The sequence below is a fragment of the Thalassophryne amazonica genome, chromosome 1 (assembly GCF_902500255.1).
Source record: "Thalassophryne amazonica chromosome 1, fThaAma1.1, whole genome shotgun sequence".
Lineage (NCBI taxonomy): Eukaryota > Metazoa > Chordata > Actinopteri > Batrachoidiformes > Batrachoididae > Thalassophryne > Thalassophryne amazonica.
The window spans coordinates 102,272,855-102,297,356 of record NC_047103.1 but is presented as its reverse complement, the minus strand read 5'-3'; the positions used below and the strand labels follow the sequence as shown (position 1 = coordinate 102,297,356).

At 40.3% G+C, this 24,502-nt stretch overlaps 1 protein-coding gene across 1 annotated transcript in view; it reads left to right on the top strand.

Annotated features, from left to right (window-relative positions):
* The window catches only part of tgfbr1b (transforming growth factor, beta receptor 1 b), a 144,084-nt gene extending 119,898 nt beyond the window's left edge, over window positions 1-24,186 (top strand). The window contains exons 8-9 of the mRNA XM_034173068.1: window positions 4,331-4,461; window positions 22,836-24,186. Of these exons, the coding sequence (XP_034028959.1) occupies window positions 4,331-4,461; window positions 22,836-22,961 (257 nt within the window). The 3' untranslated portion in view covers window positions 22,962-24,186. The remainder of the gene's footprint in view (window positions 1-4,330; window positions 4,462-22,835) is intronic.
* Window positions 24,187-24,502: the final 316 nt, after the last annotated feature.

Genomic DNA, 24,502 nt, shown 5'->3' with positions numbered 1-24,502 from the left:
ATTTTGTAAAATAAAATATTTTCAAGTAAAATTAAAGCGCTGTGCTAAATACTGTACAGGTATAGTCACTGGTTATGGTTTTTATTATTTATATTACAACCCCTGGCAAAAATTATGGAATCACCGGCCTCGGAGGATATTCATTTAGTTGTTTAATTTTGTACAAAAAAAAGCAGATCACAGACATGACACAAAACTAAAGTCATTTCAAATGGCAACTTTCTGGCTTTAAGAAACACTATAAGAAATCAGGAAAAAAAATGTGGCAGTCAGTAACGGTTACTTTTTTAGACCAAGCAGAGGGAAAAAAATATGGACTCACTCAATTCTGAGGAATAAATTATGGAATCACCCTGTAAATTTTCATCCCCAAAACTAACACCTGCATCAAATCAGATCTGCTCGTTAGTCTGCATCTAAAAAGGAGTGATCACACCTTGGAGAGCTGTTGCACCAAGTGGACTGACATGAATCATGGCCCCAACACGAGAGATGTCAATTGAAACAAAGGAGAGGATTATCAAACTCTTAAAAGAGGGTACATCATCACGCAATGTTGCAAAAGATGTTGGTTGTTCACAGTCAGCTGTGTTTAAACTTTGGACCAAATACAAACAACATGGGAAGGTTGTTAAAGGCAAACATACTGGTAGACCGAGGAAGACATCAAAGCGTCAAGACAGAAAACTTAAAGTAATATGTCTCAAAAATCGAAAATGTACAACAAAACAAATGAGGAACCAATGGGAGGAAACTGGAGTCAACGTCTGTGACCGAACTGTAAGAAACCACCTAAAGGAAATGGGATTTACATACAGAAAAGCTAAACGAAAGCCATCATTAACACCTAAACAGAAAAAAACAAGGTTACAATGGGCTAAGGAAAAGCAATCATGGACTGTGGATGACTGAAAGTCATATTCAGTGATGAATCTCGAATCTGCATTGGGCAAGGTGATGATGCTGGAACTTTTGTTTGGTGCCGTTCCAGTGAGATTTATAAAGATGACTGCCTGAAGAGAACATGTACATTTCCACAGTCATTGATGATATGAGTCTGCATGTCAGGTAAAGGCACTGGGGAGATGGCTGTCATTACATCATCAATAAATGCACAAGTTTACATTGATATTTTGGACACTTTTCTTATCCCATCAATTGAAAGTATGTTTGGGGATGATGAAATCATTTTTCAAGATAATGCATCTTGCTATAGAGCAAAAACTGTGAAAACATTCCTTGCAAAAAGACACATAGGGTCAATGTCATGGCCTGCAAATAGTCTGGATCTTAATCCAATTGAAAATCTTTGGTGGAAGTTGAAGAAAATAGTCTATGACAAGGCTCCAACCTGCAAAGCTGATCTGGCAACAGCAATCAGAGAAAGTTGGAGCCAGATTGATGAAGAGTACTGTTTGTCACTCATTAAGTCCATGCCTCAGAGACTGCAAGCTGTTATAAAAGCCAGAGGTGGTGCAACAAAATACTAGTGATGTGTTGGAGCATTCTTTTGTTTTTCATGATTCCATATTTTTTTCCTCAGAATTGAGTGAGTCCATATTTTTTTCCCTCTGCTTGGTTTAAAAAAGTAACCGTTACTGACTGCCACAATTTTTTTTTTCCTGATTTCTTATAGTGTTTCTTAAAGCCAGAAAGTTGCCATTTGAAATGACTTTAGTTTTGTGTCATGTCTGTGATCTGCTTTTTTTCTACAAAATTAAACAACTGAATGAACATCCTCTGAGGCCGGTGATTCCATAATTTTTGCCAGGGGTTGTACAACTGGTGACATTTGAAAGTGCTGCATTCTGGTGATGGCATTCCACAACACTATATTTACAATTCAATTGGTTTGGTGGTGGTATTTGGCATTAATATGTGTTATTCATCTGGTGATGGTCTTTTTTTATTTAATTTTTGAAGTATTAAATCAGTTTTAAATGACTTACAAGTGGCAAAACACTTCATTGGCAATAGTTATCATTTCTTTAAGTGTATTATTTATATTTACTAAAAGCAGAAAGGGTGGAATTATCGGTTTCTTTCATAAGACACAGAGTTTGAAAAATGTAGAATGAAGACAATGAAAGCAGAATTAAAGTAAGTTCATGCAGACAGTCAGTTGATTTGTGGAAGCCTATTACAGACAGTACATACAAGATAGTTAATAAATTTGGATGAAATCAAGACTTGGGCCATATTTTGTTCCAGTATAAGAGTCAAATTCCACTCTGTTTTAAACAAAAAGTCCTCTCAGAATGCATCAAATTGCACCATTTTTTCAAAATTGCCCCCAGACCCCCATAAGGGATCTTGCGGTTTTGGCGTTCAGCCATCCGCTGACAGAAAATGTTGAGTCAAAAAAAATTTCAGTTGCTTGCATTGCTTCCATTAATCCTCATAGGGAGCTTAAACAATGAAAGGACAGATTGTGTTTAGCTACGATGAACCCCACAGCAAATGCAATTAAAAGGGACTAGGGCCAAGAAGTGCCCTGTGGCTCTCCTCAACAGCGAGGAGCATTTGATGAGGAAAGGTCAGCAATCATAACAAAGAAGCTCCTGTCAGCCAAATTGGATTTAAACCACGAGTGATATGCTGCACATGCCAACAAACTGTTCTACAACCCCAATTCCATTGAAGTTGGGACATTGTGTAAAATGTAAATAAAACAGAATACAATGATTTGCAAATCCTCTTCAACCTATATGCAATTGAATACACCACAAAGACAAGATATTTAATGTTCAAACTGATAAACTTTATTGTTTTTGCGCAAATATTTGCTCATTTTGAAATGGATGCCTGCAGCACGTTTCAAAAAAGCTGGGACAGTGGTATGTTTACAAAAAGCTCTCTTTTCCTTCTAACAACCCACAATAAGCATTTGAGAACTGAGTACACTAATTGTTGAAGCTTTGTCAGTGGAATTCTTTCCCGTTGCGTAATGTACGACTTCAGTTGTTCAACAGTCCGGGGTCTCTGTTGTCGCATTTTGCACTTCATAATGCACCACACATTTTCAATGGCAACAGGTCTGGACTGCAGGCAGGCCAGTCTAGTACCCGTACTTTTTTACTACAAAGCTATGCTCTTGTAACTCGTGCAGAATGTGGCTTGGCATTGTCTTGCTGGAATAAGCAGGAACGTCCCTGAAAAAGACGTTGCTTGGATGGCAGCATGCGTTGCTCCAAAACCTGGATGTACCTTTCAGCATTGATGGTGCCATCACAGATGTGTAAGTTGCCCATGCCATGGACACTAACACACCCCCATACCATCACAGATGCTGGCTTTTGAACTTTGCACTGGTAACAGTCTGGATCGTCTTCTTCCTCTTTTGTCCGGAAGACGCAACATCCATAATTTCCAAAAACAATTTTAAATGTGCTAAATACTGCTCCCGGTGTGTAGTGAGCGCCTTATATGGCAGCACCCTGACATCGGGGTGAATGTGAGGCATAATTGTAAAGCGCTTTGAGCGTCTGATGCAGATGGAAAAGTGCTATATAAATGCAGTACATTAACCATTTAAATGCGGACTCATCAGACCACAGCACACTTTTCCACTTTACGTCTGTCTATTTCAAATGAGCTCGGGCCCAGAGAAGGCGGCGGCGTTTCTGGATGTTGTTGATGTATGGCTTTCACTTTGCATGGTAGAGTTTTAACTTGCACTTGTAGATGTAGCGACGAACTGTGTTAACTGACAAAGGTTTTCTGAAGTGTTCCTGAGCCCACGCGGTAAGATCCTTTACACAGTGATGTCGGTTTTTAATGCATTGCCGACTGAGGGATCGAATGTCACGGGCATTCAATGTTGGTTTTCGGTCTAGCCGCTTACATGTAGAAAGTTCTCCAGATTCTCTTGAGTTTTCTGATTATGGACTGTAGATGATGGAATCCCTAAATTCCTGGCAATTGAACGTTGAGAAACATTGTTCATAAACTGTTGACTATTTTTTCATGCAGTTGTTCACAAAGTGGTGATCCTCACCCCATCTTTGCTTATGAACAGCTAAGACTTTTGAGTGTCCTCAGTTCCCAAATGCTTATTGAGTGTTGTTAGAAGGAAAGGTGATGTTAACACAGTGGTAAATATACCACTGTCCCAGCTTTTTTGAAATGTGTTGAAGGCATTCATTTCAAAATTAGCAAATATTTGCACAAAAACAATAAAGTTTATCCGTTTGAAATGTTCCAAACGTAAACATCCTTTCAGTGGTGTTTTTAAAAATTAATTAAAATCAGTTCACAGTGTTATGTTATTGATGTGGGCTCAAGACAGGACATAAGCTAATGCGTGCTTTTGTTTTGTTTGGTTTTCCAGGCATTCATGAGGACTACCAGCTTCCCTACTATGACCTGGTTCAGTCAGATCCATCAGTGGAAGAGATGAGGAAGGTGGTTTGTGAGCAAAAACTTCGGCCAAACATCCCCAACCGCTGGCAGAGCTGTGAGGTGGGAGAAGTCACTGCTGCAACTGACTGCAAAACAAAAATGTCAGGATTTAGAGTTGGTACTGGAATAACTCTGGTTATATTCATATGGAATCAAGCAAATGTGGGATTTTAATACATTAATATTTCTACTTGCACTTTATTTGACTGTTGGGCCGGTGTTCTGTCAAGTTGACCTCCCCGTAGCATAGATCAACAGTTACGTGTGTCAAGATGAGCCCCCGCCCATCAAAACAAGCTGCCTATTCATGTTTCACTTTCATTCACTGAATATATGACTCTTGACAAATTTAGCTTATTTTGATGGGAAAATAAATGTATAAATTGTTCATCTTAACTTAGTAATGTTTAAAGCGTACTCACTGTAAAAAGATAAGTATTTTTAACCTGGAGGCTATTTTTTATTATTGCAATAATCGTTCATTACAATAATCATTTATTATATGGCTACGATGCTATGCACGCTCTGATTGGCTGATTATCTGTCGGAGAGTTTCCCATATCCGACCGGTTACCATGACAATCTGTGCGCAACACGTATTTTCATTACAAACCAGGAACCAAAAAACACAATTAGAAAAACCAATTCAGACATGAACATACTCTGTAAATATTTAAATAGCATTAGAAAAAACACAGATTGAAAGCTTACCAGCTAACGACCTTGACCATCTGTTAAGCTATTGGAGATGAAGAAAGTGAACGAGTCTGACTACGAGCCCAAAACCATCAGCAGCTTTCATATTCGGGTGATCCTGTAAGTTTGCGTGTTTATGTATATGCCCATATAATAAACAAATTATTAACCTCACTTGGGCAGTCTGTACGGGGATATCAGACCTCTGTGTTTTTTGCAGGGACCTCGCTGTCAGCCCATCTTAAACACCTAAATCTGATATTTCCCCGTACAGACTTCACACTCATTTAATAATCCTTTAATATTTGCACCTCAGTGCCCCGTGGACTTTATTGGACAGATAATTTATTATATTTTGTATAAGTTCAGTTGATAACGGCCCATAGCAAAAACTATACAATAAAATATTAGTGTTAGCCTACAATAAAATGTACTGTTGAGATTCCAGCACTTCAAGGCCTTTTAAAACTTGTACACAATGTATATTTATTTTTGTGATATTATCATTAATCGCAATTAATATGTCCAAGATAATCACAACAGAAAAAATTCAGTATCATCCCATGTGTAGTATACAGATTGGTAAATTACAGTGTACACTTTTCAACACTACATTATTTTAAAACAATTAATACATTTTGTGGCTCATCTTGATGGGTGAGATGTAAACGTACATATGCAGTTGCACCGTAGAATTCATCTCAATGGGACACATGCAAATTACTTAATAATTGCAGGCTCCTAAAGTAGTACAAAATATATACAGTGACGAGTTTGAATTGGAGGAATTAACAGCAAACGACCTCGAAGTGGACATTTAAAATAAAGACCAACAAGTGAAAACACAGCTCAGAACAGCCATATAACAAATGGATTATTTACCTCACTTGCTCGGTCTGTACGAGTTACTACTTTATTATCGTTTATCGCAATAAAAATCATGGCTATTTTTTTATTATTGCAATAACTATGCATCACAATAATCTTTAACAATAATTTCGTATAATCGTAACAGAAAAAATTCAGTATCATCCCATGCCGAGTATATGGATTGATAAATTACAGTGTACACTTTTCAGCATTGCATTTTATTAAAACAATGAACACATTTTGTACAGTATAGAATTTGCAATACACAACTATATAACCTCCCCAAAATCCTCACTCTCTCAAGTCATAAAGTCAGTATTTCGGTCAGTTAATGCCATGTTAATATTTGGTTGGAGCGATACTGGAGGTAAGTGCAGAGCTGGGAGGGCGATCTGAGATAGAGGGCTGAGATGGAGTGTGGGCAACAGCCGTCCTACTTTTAGAACCGATTTACACCTGGCTTAGACAAGGTAGGTTTATTCCTGGTTTAGACCCGATTAAACCTTCTTTAAACCTGGTTTAGTCTTATGTCCTGGTACACCAGGGGCCTCATGTGCAAAGACTTGCGTGGATTTCCTACTGAAACATGGTGTACGCCAAAACCCAGAAACTGGCGTAAGCACAAAAATATTCAGATGTATTAAAGTGTGTGTATGCATGGGTCCATGCACATTACGTTTGTACATCCCACTGAACATAGAATTGAGCATGGAGCCAAACTCATCCCTCGCCACACCAAATTTAAATATGCAGCTTCATGTAAATAAGCCCTTTGAGCAGGGATTCCCCACGCCGTCACATCAGACAACATGAACACAAGAAGGGAATTATACTACAGATGACTGGAAATGACGTGGAGACACACAGGGACAGTTTATTCGGTACGCTGTTAAACGGATTAGCCTAATTATGAAACTGGAAATAATGTTTGTGGGAGCTACGGAGCATGTATGTGTGAGGCCGACATGCTGTGAGCTCAGGACAGCGCACACACACTGAAGTTAGAAAGGTCAGGCGCTCCTCCGCTGACAGTGTGACATTCACAACTTAACACACGCATTTATTGACAAATACTGTACACAGGAAGCCTGTTAAGAAGCGCTGCAGCTCGCCATCAAGCAATACTAAAAAGACATTAATAATAATAATGATGAAAACATATTTTAATGCACACATGCCCAAATGCGCTGGTTTACATTCAGATCAATTACACGAATACACTATTTACACAGCAAGCAGCCAGCCATGGTGCACCATGCCAGCAACCAGTCTGATGCGCAAATGCGCATCACATGATGTGAACATGTGTGTCAATAACTTTGATTACATTGAAACTGGCTCTCACTGAAAATGGTGCTTTAATGTTGGAATGTGATGTACCTGAATGGCATTCAGATGATTGCGTTCCACACAGCTGGCATGGCTCAGCTCAAGGTTGACTGACACACTCCTGACTGATTGGCTAGCTCACGCTGGAATGCCCTGTTGCCAGGAAACGCAGCATGGTCAGCACCTGTGTGGTCACAGACAACCTCCTGGCTCCTTGCCATATTGCGCTCTGGGACGGCCACAGTTCTGCACGCAACTCCAGTATCAGTGGCCTTGGCAATCGACATCGGCTTGTGAGCAAATCACTGTCATTTGCAAGAAAATCCTCGCGTTCCCTGAATACACGCTCACGTCGGATTGCACCATTTGCAAGGTGTTTTAATAACGCTAATGCAGCCACTGTTAGTGCCATTTTACGCATCACTTTGCACATGCTTTTATGTCCACCGATATAATTGCAAACACCTGGGTGTATTAATTGTTCATCAGTGTGGCTCTGATGTGCACATCATTCTGACTTCATGTTGTCACACTATTAACGGTTCCCTGCATCACCTCTACATGTCGGCAGAGGAACAATAGTTGTAGAAACGTCCGTACGCCAGCCGGGATTTTTGCGCGATGCACCACACATTTCCACGGCCATTTCATTTTTGGTCCATCTGAACTTTGGCCTGGAGACTGATGTACGCCACGTTTTTGTGCATGCGGGTGCTTTGTATATGAGGCCCCTCCTCTCTCCAGTAGGGAACAAGCCACTTCCAAAGGAGCCTGAGCAATTGCTTCCTGGTGGGTTTCAGTATTCACCAAATCTCCTTTGTTGAGGTAGGCTTCAGCAAAATGCAAAAAAGTCATTCTGCTTATTTAGATTATTAGTACAGCTTTGTAAAAAATGGTCAAAAGAAACCTACAGAAAATATTGACCACTAACACTAAAATCCCACAGCTGTTGCCATCCTTCTGCTTTTTGTGCAGGAGGATGGCAGATGACAGGAGTGTTCTCTGTATCACCAGAGCCAGCCCTTCTAAAAAAAAATTCCTAATGGTTGTTAAAGGAAAGGAAAAGTAACATAATTTATGACTGGTTTGGTAGATTATGATATTGAGAGCCCATATGAAAAGTTGTAGGCATGTGTGATCATTTATGTTAAAGGTATGAGCATTTTTGTATGACTGGTCTTAAGCCACCAGCAGGTTGCCATGTTGTCTGCTATAACAGCGATGTGTGACGTCACATGGGTACAGAGGTTCAGCACTCCGCCAGTGTCGCTCTTCAGTATAAAAGGGGCAAAGCACATAAGCAGCATTCAACATCCCGGATCAGTATCGGGTTCCGATACCGACGTAATTCATGGATCGGAATTTCCTGATCCAACTGCGGGATTTTCCGATACTGGTGAGAAATCACATATGTGAAACCTCTCTCGTGCTGCCTGCTCTCTGCTCTGTTTTCAGCTGAATGGGAGGGGGGAGGTTTCTGAGCTGAAGGCGAGCTCTTCCGCGCACCGCAGCCAAATGTTAAGCCACCGGTAATGGCAAATTTCCACATGGCTCTCTGGTTCAAGTGGTCTGTGGCGCAGAACACGGACTTTTCAAAAAATGAGCTGAATTATTACTGAAAATCAGCCACTTCAACGATCTGAGGCTGTGAAAAGCTTTAACAGCAGCTCAGAACACAGCTGAGGAGGACAGCCAACCGAGATTCACTTTCTCTCCACTGAATGGGTGAAAAACCACCAAAATATTTCAGTGTTTACCCAGAGTTACTCACATAAGTGCCACTGATGATACATTTAGAAATTTTATTTATTTTATAGTTAAAAGGCTTTGTGTTTGCTCAGCAGGAAAACAGCGAGAGAGAGAGAACTTTTACATCAGCGAGTGATCGCCATGTGTAGCTTTCTGTGCCCATGCTACGTCATAATAATCCCACAAGTGATTCAGGGTTTTTTTTTTCTGATTGGTTAAAATTGTGTCAATGGCGGCATTTATGACATCATCGATGATGGATGAATTCTGCTTACATGCTGATTTTCGGAGGCGGATATTTCCATTGTAAGAGCACCTTATTTTCATTGATGACGCATCATTCACTTGAAGGATTGTTTCAGTTATCTGCTGCGCTAACATATAGCTGACCGTGTAAGAAGCATGGTGTCTCCAGATTTAGCCCAACCACTTTCAGTGATTGTCCCTGCGACTTCTTAGGAGGCATAATTGCAAGAACGCGCACTTTAACTTGCACGTGACGCCCCGGCCCGGTCAGATTCTAATTAAAGTGCACCGTAGCCAGCTGCAACTATGTACTAAGTAAAGTGTGAAGCTTACGACCTAACCTGAGTACCATGTGAACTGTGAAAATAAGGGCTCCAGTGAGCTCGCAGTGATTGTAATTAAAGCGCACATACGCTTTCAACCTAAGGGCCTCAGTGACCTTCCCCCCTGGTGCCCCTGGTCATAATAGCAAGTTTGGTGTTGATTGCTTAATTATGGTGGCTTTGCATAGCGAACACACACACACACACACACGGTCAGCCTTATCTTATATATAAAGCCAACAGTGTATGTGTTCGCTATGCACAGCCACAGTAATTGGGTTGAAACCATATGTGCACTGTGTGCGTACATTTACACACGGACATGTGTGTGCTAATTACTTTCTGTAAAATTACTTTCTGTCACTAATTACTACTAATACTAATTACTAATTACTTTCTATGAAATGTAATTAGCTTTTTTTAGTAAACTTATTATTATTCTCAGAGGTGTCCGGGAAAGTGCAAGATAGTGCATCTGGAAAGTATTCCATATTTTCTTATATTACAGGCTTATTCCAAAATGGAGTAAATTCATTTTTTCCCTCAAAATTCTACTCACAACACCCCATAAGGACAACATGAATTTTTTTGATGTATATGCAAATTTATTAAAAAAAAAAACACTAAGAAAGCACATGTACATAATTGCTCACACCATTTGCTCAGTACGTTGTTGATGCACATTTGACAGCAGTTACAGACTCAAGTCTTCTTGAACATGGTGTCACAATCTTGGTGCACCTATCTTTGGATAGTTTTGCCCATTCCTCTTTGCAGCACCTCTCAAGCTCCATCAGGTTGGATGGGGAGCGTCGGTGCACAGCCATTTTCAGATCTCTCTAGAGATGTTCAGTCAGATTCAGGTCTGGGCTCTGACTGTGCCACTCAAGGACATTCACAGAGTTGTCCTGAAGCCACTCCTTTGATATCTTGGCTGTGTGCTTAGGGTCATTGTCCTGCTGAAAGATGAACCGTTTCTCCATTCTGAGGTCAAGAGCACTCTAGTGTAGATTTTCATCCAGGATGTCTCTGTACATTGCTGCATTCATCTTTTCTCAATCCTGACTAGTCTCCCAGTTCTTGCCGCTGAAAAACATCCCCATAGCATGATGCTGCCACCACCATGCTTCACTGTAGGGATGGTGCCTGGTTTCCTCCAAACATGATGCCTGGCATTCACGCCAAAGAGTTCAATATTTGTCTCTTCAGACCAGAGAATTTTGTTTCTCATGGTCTGAGAGTCCTTCAGGTGCCTTTTGACAAACTCCAGGTGGGCTGCCATGTGCCTTTTACTAAGGAGTGGCTTCCGTCTGGCCACTCTACCATAGGGGCTTGATTGGTGGATTGCTGCAGCGATTGTTGTCCTTGTGGAAGGTTCTCCTCTCTCCACACAAGAATGTTGGAGCTTTGAAAAAGTGACCATTTGGTTGTTGGTCATCTCCATGACTAAGGCCCTTCTCCTCCAATCGCTCAGTTTAGACGGGTGGCCAGCTCTAGGAAGAGTCCTGGTGGATCCAAACATCTTTCATTTATGGATGATGGAGGCCACTGTGCTTATTGGGACCTTCAAAGCAGCAGAAATGTTTCTGTACCCTTCCCCAGATTTGTGCCTTGAGACAATCCTGTCTTGGAGGTCTACAGACAGTTCCTTTGAGCTCATGCTTGGTTTGTTCGCTGACATACACTGTCACCTGTGGGACCTTATATGTAGACAAGTGCGTGGCTTTTCAAATCATGTCTAGTCAACTGAATTTACCCAGGTGGATTTCATTTAAGCTGTAGAAACATTTCAAGGATGATCAGTGGAAACAGGATGCAGCTCAATTTTGAGCTTCATGGCAAAGGCTGTGAATATTTCTGTACATGTGATTTATTTATTTAATAAATAAGCAAACATCTAAAAATAACTTTTTTTTTCCCATTGTCATGGGGTATTGTGTGTAGAATTTTGAAGAAAAAAACGAATTTCCTCCATTTTGGCATAACAAAATGTGGAAAAGTGAAGTGCTGTGAATACTTTCCAGATGCACTGTAAACTGGGACGTTACCTCGCCTATTCCACATAAAAAAAATTTTTCTTCCCAGATTAAGTGTGACTACATTTTGCTTGTTAATCACAATGGTTAATACACTCAGATAAATGGAGTAGTTAGGGTTAGGGCACTGTTTACATGAGAAATAATCTTGAGATGGCTGTGCTGAACAACAGTGGTGTTTTGTGAAATGTGATGAAAAAGGTGTGTGTAAATGTGTGGGAGATCATAAGTTGGCCCTGTTCCATGTGATGAATTGAGGAATGGAATGCGTCTGCTGCCAGAAGGAGTTGTACAGGGGTTCTTAGCAGTCTGATGCTCTGAGAAACCAAAACAAACACACAGACTCATGTTGACTCAGCCGTCAGATGCTGATTATTACCACACAACACAGACATGAGAAAATGACTGGAAACTCAACAAACACTTTTTCTTTCTAAAAATGAAATTGTGTCGAGTCAAATGTTGGCTCTTAGGAGAGCAAATTTTTTTGATACCATGTGGGGAGTTAAATGATAGAACACCAACCACTGTCATGCATGGCCTAAAATGAAAATCATTTTTGATGCAGTAAGGAAAGTGTTTTTTTGTTTGTTTGTTTTTAATCATTTGAAAGCATTAAGCTCTCTTGTATTGGTGCAGCTTAGCTAAAATTTCTATAAAATTGTTCATTTTGTGATAAAAGCATGGAATTTGGCACACATATTCTAAATTAACTGTTTATTTTCAAATATGGAGCCATCCTGGAGCTGACCTCTGAGCTACAGGGGTCAATAAAGAAATACACGGGTCAAAATTTAAAAATGCTCCAATCATGTTGAAAACTATACCACATTATTTGTCCAAACTATACCTTTTTGGGATCGTTATGACAGACTCCCTTCATTATTTTAGCACAGTAATGGCTCCAACTTAATTTCCTATGAGAGTGGTGAATGGGATATTGTGTCTCAGCTACATAAAACTGTGTCCCAGAGTCTCACAGTGACATGTCTCCACCATTAAACAAAGACGCTGTCAAAAATCAAGTGTGAAAAGTCCACTCATTTGTGCACATGGAACATAAAGAAAGGTGTGTGTGTGTGTGTCATACATGAAGCCATGTTGGGGAGAAAAAAAAGGAGGGAAAAAAACACTGTTCATATGGTCCTGGGCTTGTTGAAGAGTTTTAGACCAAACCAAGTAACATAAACAAGGAAAATCTGTTCTGCAAGCTTTCTTTGAAAGACCTTCCTCAGGCAGAATAGTGCACAAATGAGGATGTCAGTACCAGGTGATTAAATACAAGCACATGGTCAAAGGCAATTCAACACGTCAGCCGCATCGCTGTAGACAAGCACCATGGGAAATACAGTCCCAGGACTAGAGGCCTACCTTTATATTAATGTACTCAGAAAGCTATGGCAACAGAAACTTTTCTGGATTCATACCTTGGGTACACAACAACCATTAGGTCTTAATGAGGATTTCGATATGGGTGTTTCCTTGTAATTGTTCTTGATAGACTCTAATTGCTGGCTAAGGCTAAGCGTAAATTTGGTAAGATTGTAATTCACGTCGGCAGTAATGACACCCGGTTACGCCAATCGGAGGTCACTAAAATTAACATTAAATCGGTGTGTAACTTTGCAAAAACAATGTCGGACTCTGTAGTTTTCTCTGGGCCCCTCCCCAATCAGACCGGGAGTGACATGTTTAGCCGCATGTTCTCCTTGAATTGCTGGCTGTCTGAGTGGTGTCCAAAAAATGAGGTGGGCTTCATAGATAATTGGCAAAGCTTCTGGGGAAAACCTGGTCTTGTTAGGAGAGACGGCATCCATCCCACTTTGGATGGAGCAGCTCTCATTTCTAGAAATCTGGCCAATTTTCTTAAATCCTCCAAACCGTGACTATCCAGGGTTGGGACCAGGAAGCAGAGTTGTAGTCTTACACACCTCTCTGCAGCTTCTCTCCCCCTGCCATCCCCTCATTACCCCATCCCCGTAGAGACGGTGCCTGCTCCCAGACTACCAATAACCAGCAAAAATCTATTTAAGCATAAAAATTCAAAAAGAAAAAATAATAATAGCACCTTCAACTGCACCACAGACTAAAACAGTTAAATGTGGTCTATTAAACATTAGGTCTCTCTCTTCTAAGTCCCTGTTGGTAAATGATATAATAATTGATCAACATATTGATTTATTCTGCCTTACAGAAACCTGGTTACAGCAGGATGAATATGTTAGTTTAAATGAGTCAACACCCCCGAGTCACACTAACTGTCAGAATGCTCGTAGCACGGGCCGGGGCGGAGGATTAGCAGCAGTCTTCCATTCCAGCTTATTAATTAATCAAAAACCCAGACAGAGCTTTAATTCATTTGAAAGCTTGACTCTTAGTCTTGTCCATCCAAATTGGAAGTCCCAAAAACCAGTTTTATTTGTTATTATCTATCGTCCACCTGGTCGTTACTGTGAGTTTCTCTGTGAATTTTCAGACCTTTTGTCTGACTTAGTGCTTAGGTCAGATAAGATAATTATAGTGGGCGATTTTAACATCCACACAGATGCTGAGAATGACAGCCTCAACACTGCATTTAATCTATTATTAGACTCTATTGGCTTTGCTCAAAAAGTAAATGAGTCCACCCACCACTTTAATCATATCTTAGATCTTGTTCTGACTTATGGTATGGAAATAGAAGACTTAACAGTATTCCCTGAAAACTCCCTTCTGTCTGATCATTTCTTAATAACATTTACATTTACTCTGATGGACTACCCAGCAGTGGGGAATAAGTTTCATTACACTAGAAGTCTTTCAGAAAGCGCTGTAACTAGGTTTAAGGATATGATTCCTTCTTTATGTTCTCTAATGCCATATACCAACACAGTGCAGAGTAGCTACCTAAACTCTGTAAGTGAGATAGAGTATCTCGTCAATAGTTTTACATCCTCATTGAAGACAACTTTGGATGCTGTAGCTCCTCTAAAAAAGAGAGCTTTAAATCAGAAGTGCCTGACTCCGTGGTATAACTCACAAACTCGTAGCTTAAAGCAGATAACCCGTAAGTTGGAGAGGAAATGGCGTCTCACTAATTTAGAAGATCTTCACTTAGCCTGGAAAAAGAGTCTGTTGCTCTATAAAAAAGCCCTCCGTAAAGCTAGGACATCTTTCTACTCATCACTAATTGAAGAAAATAAGAACAACCCCAGGTTTCTTTTCAGCACTGTAGCCAGGCTGACAAAGAGTCAGAGCTCTATTGAGCTGAGTATTCCATTAACTTTAACTAGTAATGACTTCATGACTTTCTTTGCTAACAAAATTTTAACTATTAGAGAAAAAATTACTCATAACCATCCCAAAGACGTATCGTTATCTTTGGCTGCTTTCAGTGATGCCTGTATTTGGTTAGACTCTTTCTCTCCGATTGTTCTGTCTGAGTTATTTTCATTAGTTACTTCATCCAAACCATCAACATGTTTATTAGACCCCATTCCTACCAGGCTGCTCAAGGAAGCCCTACCATTATTTAATGCTTCGATCTTAAATATGATCAATCTATCTTTGTTAGTTGGCTATGTACCACAGGCTTTTAAGGTGGCAGTAATTAAACCATTACTTAAAAAGCCATCACTTGACCCAGCTATCTTAGCTAATTATAGGCCAATCTCCAACCTTCCTTTTCTCTCAAAAATTCTTGAAAGGGTAGTTGTAAAACAGCTAACTGATCATCTGCAGAGGAATGGTCTATTTGAAGAGTTTCAGTCAGGTTTTAGAATTCATCATAGTACAGAAACAGCATTAGTGAAGGTTACAAATGATCTTCTTATGGCCTCGGACAGTGGACTCATCTCTGTGCTTGTTCTGTTAGACCTCAGTGCTGCTTTTGATACTGTTGACCATAAAATTTTATTACAGAGATTAGAGCATGCCATAGGTATTAAAGGCACTGCGCTGCGGTGGTTTGAATCATATTTGTCTAATAGATTACAATTTGTTCATGTAAATGGGGAATCTTCTTCACAGACTAAAGTTAATTATGGAGTTCCACAAGGTTCTGTGCTAGGACCAATTTTATTCACTTTATACATGCTTCCCTTAGGCAGTATTATTAGACGGTATTGCTTAAATTTTCATTGTTATGCAGATGATACCCAGCTTTATCTATCCATGAAGCCAGAGGACACACACCAATTAGCTAAACTGCAGGATTGTCTTACAGACATAAAGACATGGATGACCTCTAATTTCCTGCTTTTAAACTCGGATAAAACTGAAGTTATTGTACTTGGCCCCACAAATCTTAGAAACATGGTGTCTAACCAGATCCTTACTGTGGATGGCATTACCCTGACCTCTAGTAATACTGTGAGAAATCTTGGAGTCATTTTTGATCAGGATATGTCATTCAAAGCGCATATTAAACAAATATGTAGGACTGCTTTTTTGCATTTACGCAATATCTCTAAAATCAGAAAGGTCTTGTCTCAGAGTGATGCTGAAAAACTAATTCATGCATTTATTTCCTCTAGGCTGGACTATTGTAATTCATTATTATCAGGTTGTCCTAAAAGTTCCCTAAAAAGCCTTCAGTTAATTCAAAATGCTGCACCTAGAGTACTGACGGGGACTAGAAGGAGAGAGCATATCTCACCCATATTGGCCTCTCTTCATTGGCTTCCTGTTAATTCTAGAATAGAATTTAAAATTCTTCTTCTTACTTATAAGGTTTTGAATAATCAGGTCCCATCTTATCTTAGGGACCTCGTAGTACCATATCACCCCAATAGAGCGCTTCGCTCTCAGACTGCAGGCTTACTTGTAGTTCCTAGGGTTTGTAAGAGTAGAATGGGAGGCAGAGCCTTCAGCTTTCAGGCTCCTCTCCTGTGGAACCAGCTCCCAATTCAGATCAGGGAGACAGACACCCTCTCTACTTTTAAGATTAGGCTTAAAACTTTCCTTTTTGCTAAAGCTTATAGTTAGGGCTGGATCAGGTGACCCTGAACCATCCCTTAGTTATGCTGCTATAGACGTAGACTGCTGGGGGGTTCCCATGATGCACTGTTTCTTTCTCTTTTTGCTCTGTATGCACCACTCTGCATTTAATCATTAGTGATCGATCTCTGCTCCCTTCCATAGCATGTCTTTTTCCTGGTTCTCTCCCTCAGCCCCAACCAGTCCCAGCAGAAGACTGCCCCTCCCTGAGCCTGGTTCTGCTGGAGGTTTCTTCCTGTTAAAAGGGAGTTTTTCCTTCCCACTGTAGCCAAGTGCTTGCTCACAGGGGGTCGTTTTGACCGTTGGGGTTTTACATAATTATTGTATGGCCTTGCCTTACAATATAAAGCGCCTTGGGGCAACTGTTTGTTGTGATTTGGCGCTATATAAAAAAAAATTGATTGATTGATTGACTCTGTGCTTTGTTTTATGATGTCTGAAGGCTGATGTGTACACAGTATAGATCTATTTCATTTCTATTTACTGTTTGTAATATGTATTTTATAAGTGCATTGCTGGTGTTTCACGATGGTCTCTGTGGACACAGTGTCTATATTGTCTTATTTCTTTGGTCCTTGTTGACCTGATGGCATCACACAGTTGCCATGCCGTTACTCCACCAGCAGCCTACATAACTCAGGAGTAGAGAAATCCACTGATCTGAGGACATGGACCAGTAATTTTTGACCTATGTCTAGTTGATATTTTCCCCTGCGAGACCAGTGTCTAGTTAAAAATTTTGTGGGTCTAGTGATTAAAAGGGTTCAACAAGACCAATGATTTTTTTTTTTTTTTTTTTCCAAGCTGGGCCTTAAATAACTGAGGTGCTGTTTGCAGACTACAGTGATCCGGGCTGTGCCACTCAGTCACACCACTGACTTCATGAGTGAAGCTATTTGAATTTTAGGCCCATTATTTAAAAAAAAAAAAAAATAGTCTATTATCCTTGACATAAGAAAAAAGTGGTGAGGGAGGGCGGATTTTTTTTTTCTCTTAGAAACGGGTACATACGTCATTTCAAACCTGAAAAACGACAGATACAGCACCTGCATGCCGAGTGAAGAACTGAAAATATCAGATATTTTTAAAATAAATCTTGTTTCCATGTTGAATACAGTCAGTGTACTGCACGCTAGTAGTGTGATAAACATGCACACTGTGTGTGAGTAAGATGGAGCAAATGACTGTGTGGTTGTCAAAGACAACAAGCTGTAAGTTCTGGGCCTGCCTCGGTAAACTTAGGCCATCTTCAGCCAAAGCATACTCACCACTTAAGCCTGGTTCACACGGCATGATTTTAAAATTATCTGTAGGTTTCCAAAACCTCAGAGACAATGACACATGGAGATATAAAAAAAAAAATCCATAGATCTAACAGTTTTGCTCGTACAGTTTGTGGTGTTCAGCCACACTGTAAAAACAACACACTGCACACGAACAGATTTCACACATGAACATTCTCAGGTCAGACAGGAAATCTCGCAAAATCTCTCAAGATTAAACGTGACTTCAGAGTAAACAAACAGAGATAGTTGGTGAACTATTTACAACAGAGGGGAAAAAACTATACAAGAAGAAAAAGAAAAGGCGTTCTTTAAAGGAGTGGAGACAGCGCGACCACCGGACTTTCTTTTAAGTCGGAACAGCCGTTTTGAATTTGAATTTCTGATTGGCTACACGTCACATTCAGCAGGCTGCGTGCTCATTTGTGGTTGAAGGACACAACACACTGCGATATCAGGCCAAGACAATCCAACATGTTGAATATCCCTGATTTGCGATCAGAGCGCCCCTGACGTCCTTCTGAGCAGATCAGAGTGCTCTTAACACACCACACATGACAGGAATATCTGATAAGATTATCTTTAGCGTCATCACGATTGTTGGTGTGTCCTTAAGATTGTCGGAAAGGGAAGATCGGGTCTGATATCTGCCTAATTATCTTGCTGTGTGAACCAGGCATAAGTGGACGTGCTTGTTCTTGCACCAGCTGTCTGGTGTTCACTAAATTACAGTCAGTATTAATAGTGTGTTTAATGTGTGTGTTGTGATGTTTCAATAATAAATTATTTGATTGGTCAATCAAAATAAAAATCAACTGTTGTATTTTGCTACAAATCTGAATGTGATGTAAAATTTTAACATGATTTTCTTCAACAATCATGAAATTTTGGTCATGCTAGTCTGACAAGCAATAAATATAATTGTTGCCCAAAACATCAGAGATATTATAGAGCTTACACAGTAAGAATAGACACATGGATTAAGTAACAAGAGTAAAGGCTGTTTGGGCTGCATAAGAAAAGCACAAGGCCAGACTTGAAAAGCGAAGAATAAGGTGCACAGTACATTCACATAAAAGCAGCGGATCATGTAAGCAAATGTTTATTACTTTACATACATTCAACACAAAATGAAAACGTTCTGTCATGCTATAGATTTACAAATACAATATTGATTGAATACATGTGCATGATATGATGATTAATGCTACACCGAGGCTCACCGGCTTGCAGTCAGAGGTTCTGAGCTTTCAAATACTTGGGGCGACAACCTTGGACCACGAGGTCCACGAACAAAATTGGTGCTACTGGTCCTGACCAGTAGGTTCAAAATGTATTTCTCTAACCCTGTAACTGTTGATGTTAGGCAGATTGATCCATGTTTTTATGTTGTTTATCACACCTTGTGACCCTACCATCTCAGCGGGACAGCCGAAATCAAGACTCATCAGATCAGAAAACATTATTCCTGTCTTATGTTGTCCAGTTTTGCTGAGCTTGTGCCCATTGTAGTCTCAGTCTCCTGTTCTTAGGTTTTGTTGTGTTGTGCTGTCAGAGCTGCTCTTCTGCAGACCTTGGTTGTAATGACTGTTTATTGTCTTCCTGTTGCTGTTTAATCCACCTGAACCAGTCTGGCTGTTGTTCTTTGTCATTTACCATCAAAGGATTTTGTGGTTGTGTACAAAAATCCCAGTAGACCAACTGTTTGTTGAAAAACTGAACCCTGTCCATTTTAAAATGTTCAGAGTCACTTAAAGCCTGGGGCACACAACAGGATTTTAAAATTATCTTTAGGTTTCCAAAACCTGAGAGACCACACACGTGAAAATAAAAAATCATAGCTCTAACCAGACTTAAATCACCTTTCTTCCCCATTCTGATGCTTGATTTGAACGTCAGCACTGTTTGTGCCATGTGATTGTCTGGCTAGATATTTGATTTAATGATTGGTTAAACAGGTGCAACTATTGTACCTTAATTGAGAGAGTGGCGTCAACTCAGAACATGGCGCCATTGTGGGTGTAAGTGCGCTGAACTACTGAATAAATCTTTTATGTTTTCAGCATTTTTTTAAATCATTTAACCTCATACAGCAACACAGGTGCTATCAAAATAAATATAAAAATAGTTAAGCTATCAAATTTACATAAATTTACAATTTATGATGATTTATTTAATTAAGTTAAAGCCTGATTTATGCAGCTGCAGCCCTGTAATTCCATGTTATGCAATGACGTGTGTGACAGTTTTAAAGTTCTCCGTCTCTGGATTATGCTTTATTCTGGACTAATTTGACCCTCAACTACCTTTTCTTTCTACAATCATCATCTCCAAAATCAAAGGTAAGATGTACATTTTCCTCTCTTACCAACTTCGTGCTGGACTAAATGTGCGGACTTTTCTGATCTGTTTGTAATCAGCGCTCACACTGTAAAAACTATTAAAATATGATGGCAGACGAAGGAGTAAAAGTAAAAAAGTGTCAAATCACAGCCTTTTGTGTCTGATTTAACAGGTGCACGTCACGCTGTGGCTCCGAGTCTGAGCATGGTGTGAAAAAATAAACGGTCAGGCTTTTAATCACATGAATGATGTGAAATGACCCACTTTACTCAAATTGGCGAGTGTCAGAGCTGAACTTTAATTTGTAGCTCTGTTACTGTGCACGTCCAGACTGCTCAGGGTTTTTAATGGAAGTACATTGCGGTCGGACGGGACATTTTATTTCATGTGAACGAAAATCCGTTCTACAAAATCTGTTATATACGGTGTTTGTTACATGGAAAACAATATAACAACATTGGGATTTTTTTTTTTGTCCGGTGACTGCAACTATCTGGTTTATGCAATGGTGGTTTAGTTGAGTTTTACTGTGCATGGGACTGAACAATAAATTTACCTCTCAAAAGTTTGACGATGAAGTCGCTTCCATCCTACACAGCTGACTTTATTTTCCCAAATGTTTCTTCTGTTCGGATCTGAAGGGAATCTGTACATCTTGAAGCCCTTGTTGTGTCTATTTGTGCCTCCAAATGCACAGCAACCCATCATTTTCAGCGAATAAATAAATAAAATAGCTGGATTACATGTAGACACATTAACAGCCAACGCTGTTTTGGAACCAAAATGGCACCATGAGCCATGTGACCAACCCCAACTCGTCATGTCGCTGCTCTCTCAATTAAGACACACTAGGTGCACCCAGTGAAGTGGTCATTGAGTGTATGTTGTTCAGCAAGTCTATAGCTGTCATATTTACATATACAGTGGGGTAAAAAAAAGTATTTAGGTCAGCCCCTGATTGTGCAAGTTCTCCTACTTAGAAAGATGAGAAATACTGTAATTTTCAACACTTCAACTGTGAGAGACAAAATGAGAAAAAATCCAGAAAATCACATTGTAGGATTTTTAAAGAATTTACCTGTAAATTATGGTGGAAAATAAGTATTTGGTCACCCACAAACAAGCAAGATTTCTGGCTCTCACAGACCTGTAACTTCTTTAAGAATCTCTTCTATCCTCCACCTGTTACCTATATTAATGGCACCTGTTTGAACTCATTATCTGTATAAAAGACACCTGTCCACAGCCTCAAAGAGTCAAACTCCAAACTCAACCATGGCCAAGACCAAAGAGTTGTTGGACACCAGGAAGAACACTGTAGATCTGCACCAGGCTAGGAAGAGTCAATCTACAATAGTCAAGCAGGTTGGTGTGAATAAATCAACTGTGGGAGCAATTGTAAGAAAATGGAAGAAAACAAGACCATTGATAATCTTCCTTGATCTGGGGCTCCACACAAGATCTTATCACGTGGGGTGAAAATGATCATGAAAACAGTGAACAAAAATCCCAGAACTACACGGAGGGACTTGATGAATGACCTACAGAGATCTTGGACCAAAGTAACAAAGGCTACACAATACGCAGAGAAGGACTCAAATCCTGCAGTGCCAGGCGTGTCCCCCTGCTTAAGCCAGTACATGTCCAGGCCCATCTGAAGTTTGCCAGAGAGCACATGGATGATCCAGAAGAGGATTGGGAGAATATCATGTGGTCAGATGAAACCAAAATAGAACATTTTGGTAAAAACTCAACTCGTCGTGTTTGGAGGAAGACGAATGCTGAGTTGCATTCCAAGAACACCATATCTACTGTGAAGCATGGCGGTGGAAACATCATGCTTTGGGGCTGTTTTTCTGCAAAGGGGACAGGACGACTGATCCATATTAAGGGAAGAATGAACATGGCCATGTATCGTGAGATTTTAAGCCAAAACCTCCTTCCATCAGTGAGAGCATTGAAGATGCAACATGGCTGGGTCTTCCAGCATGACAATGATCCCAAACACACTGCTCGGGCAACGAAGGAGTGGCTCCGTAAAAAGCATTTCAAGGTCCTGGAGTGGCCGAGCCAGTCTCCAGACCTCAGCCCCATAGAAAATTTGTAGAGTGAGTTGAAAGTCCGTGTTGCCCAGCTACAGCCCCAAAACATCGCTGCTCTAGAGGTGATCTGCATGGAGGAATGGGCCAAAATACCAGCTACAATGTGTACAAACCTGGTGAAGACTTGCAGGAAATGTTTGAACCCCGTTATTACCAACAAAGATTATGCTACAAAGTATTGAGCTGAACTTTTGTTATTGAACAAATACTTATTTTCCACCATAATTTACAAATGCATTCTTTAAAAATCCTACAATGTGATTTCCTGGATTTTTTGTTTTGTTTTGTTTTTCTCATTTTGTCTCTCATAGTTGAAATGTACCTAATGATGAAAATTACAGACCTCTCTCATCTTTCTAAGTAGGAGAACTTGCACAATCGGGGGCTGACTAAATACTTATTGTCCCACGGCAGCAAAGAAGCAAATTCCCCAAGAAGTGAGATTATTCCAACATTGTGTTGTCTCTGTGTTGTCTGCAGGCCTTACGAGTGATGGCAAAGATAATGAGGGAGTGTTGGTATGCCAATGGTGCTGCCCGGCTCACTGCGCTTCGAATCAAGAAAACCCTTTCTCAGCTCAGCCAACAAGAAGGAATAAAGATGTAGACAGCAAACAGACATGCATACACCCTCTGACTGGCATCCTTATCAAAGTCTTGGCCATTCATCAGATTTTGCTCCCTCTTGTTTTGGAAGTGAAGACTTTCCCACCCTGAGTTTTCTTCTGTCCATTTCATCTTTGAACCCTGCAGCTAAAACTGAGGATGTGTGTGTGTGAACATACTTGTGCATTCCACTGAACACACACACACACACACACACACACTCATACAGAGACAGAGAGAGTTCAGCAGACAGCAGGATGGATGAAGAGGTGAATAAATGGATGGGTGATCTGATGAGGGATAGCTGTGCCTGAAGACAATAGGAGACACTTCATAGCAAGTGTGATGATGTGGTGCCTCCATCACCTTCTTCCATTTTCATTTAACGTCATTTGATACATTTGTCACATTTTGCCTTGGAAACACACATCAGGGGTGATCGCTGTCCACGTCAAGGCCTGCCAACACTGCTCATTGTACACCCAGCTAAAACAGCTCACATCTCATCAGGTAAACAAAAGGCAAATGCAGCAGAGCAGGCGGGCAGCTGGAAATCCCCCAAGAAGCTTTGCTGTCATTTGATGACATCATAATTGTCTTCCTTTTATTTCTGCATTAGCTTTTCATTCTTGCGGGGATAAGCTACTCTTGAGCAGGGCTGCAACACTTAAACTGTTTACAAACCTAAACACAACTTTTAGTTTGACACGGAGTGTCCACCATCTACCACATTCAGCCAACAAAACTCAGACAAACCTGCACTCGTTAATGAACGTACCAGAAGTGCTGCCATGACATTCTGTGGTGCTGTTTATTATTTATTGCCAGTTTTTATGTGGGCATTACTGGCATGATTTTATCTGATTACAGTAGCACTCTTCAGACACACTTTGTCAAGTGTAATGCATCTAAAACGACACTTTGTGACTTTAGTCATTTAACACACATCGTGTCACAGCTTGTGGACCAGAGGTTCCACTTGTAGATGCACTGCTGAGTGTGGGTTTAGGGCAGAATGCTGCTAGTAATTATAAATATTATTATTTAGGGCAGTGATTCCTCTATTCATGCTGGTAATTTGATAAATAAAAATTTTCCAGGCAGTGTTTTGCCAAAAGGAATGATTTTCTTTTATCTGTGAGTATGTAAGGTGATGCAGTGATGGCATGGATGATGTTCACTGAAGGACCAACACGTGTGTGTCAGCTGCATTTTGACCATTCTGGTAGAGGAAATATAACTTAGCAGAATGTCTGTAGAAGCCTTTCAAAGCAGTCAGGCAGCATAATCCTCTGATCTGTTGAGTGCTGAAGGTTTACTGTTAAAAGCCGGTGCTTTCATCAGGACAAATACACAGCTGTGAGCCAGTAATTGGACACCGCAGTCTCGATTGAGGGCGGGCACTAAAGGGGTAAAATATGATGCATATGACATAATTTCTTTACTTCTGGGGGGGGGGCCAAATTACATGCAGACAAAGTGAAAATGCATAGAAAAAGTGATGACGCGGTGGGAAAGTGGACGTGTTGCAGTTTGTTTATG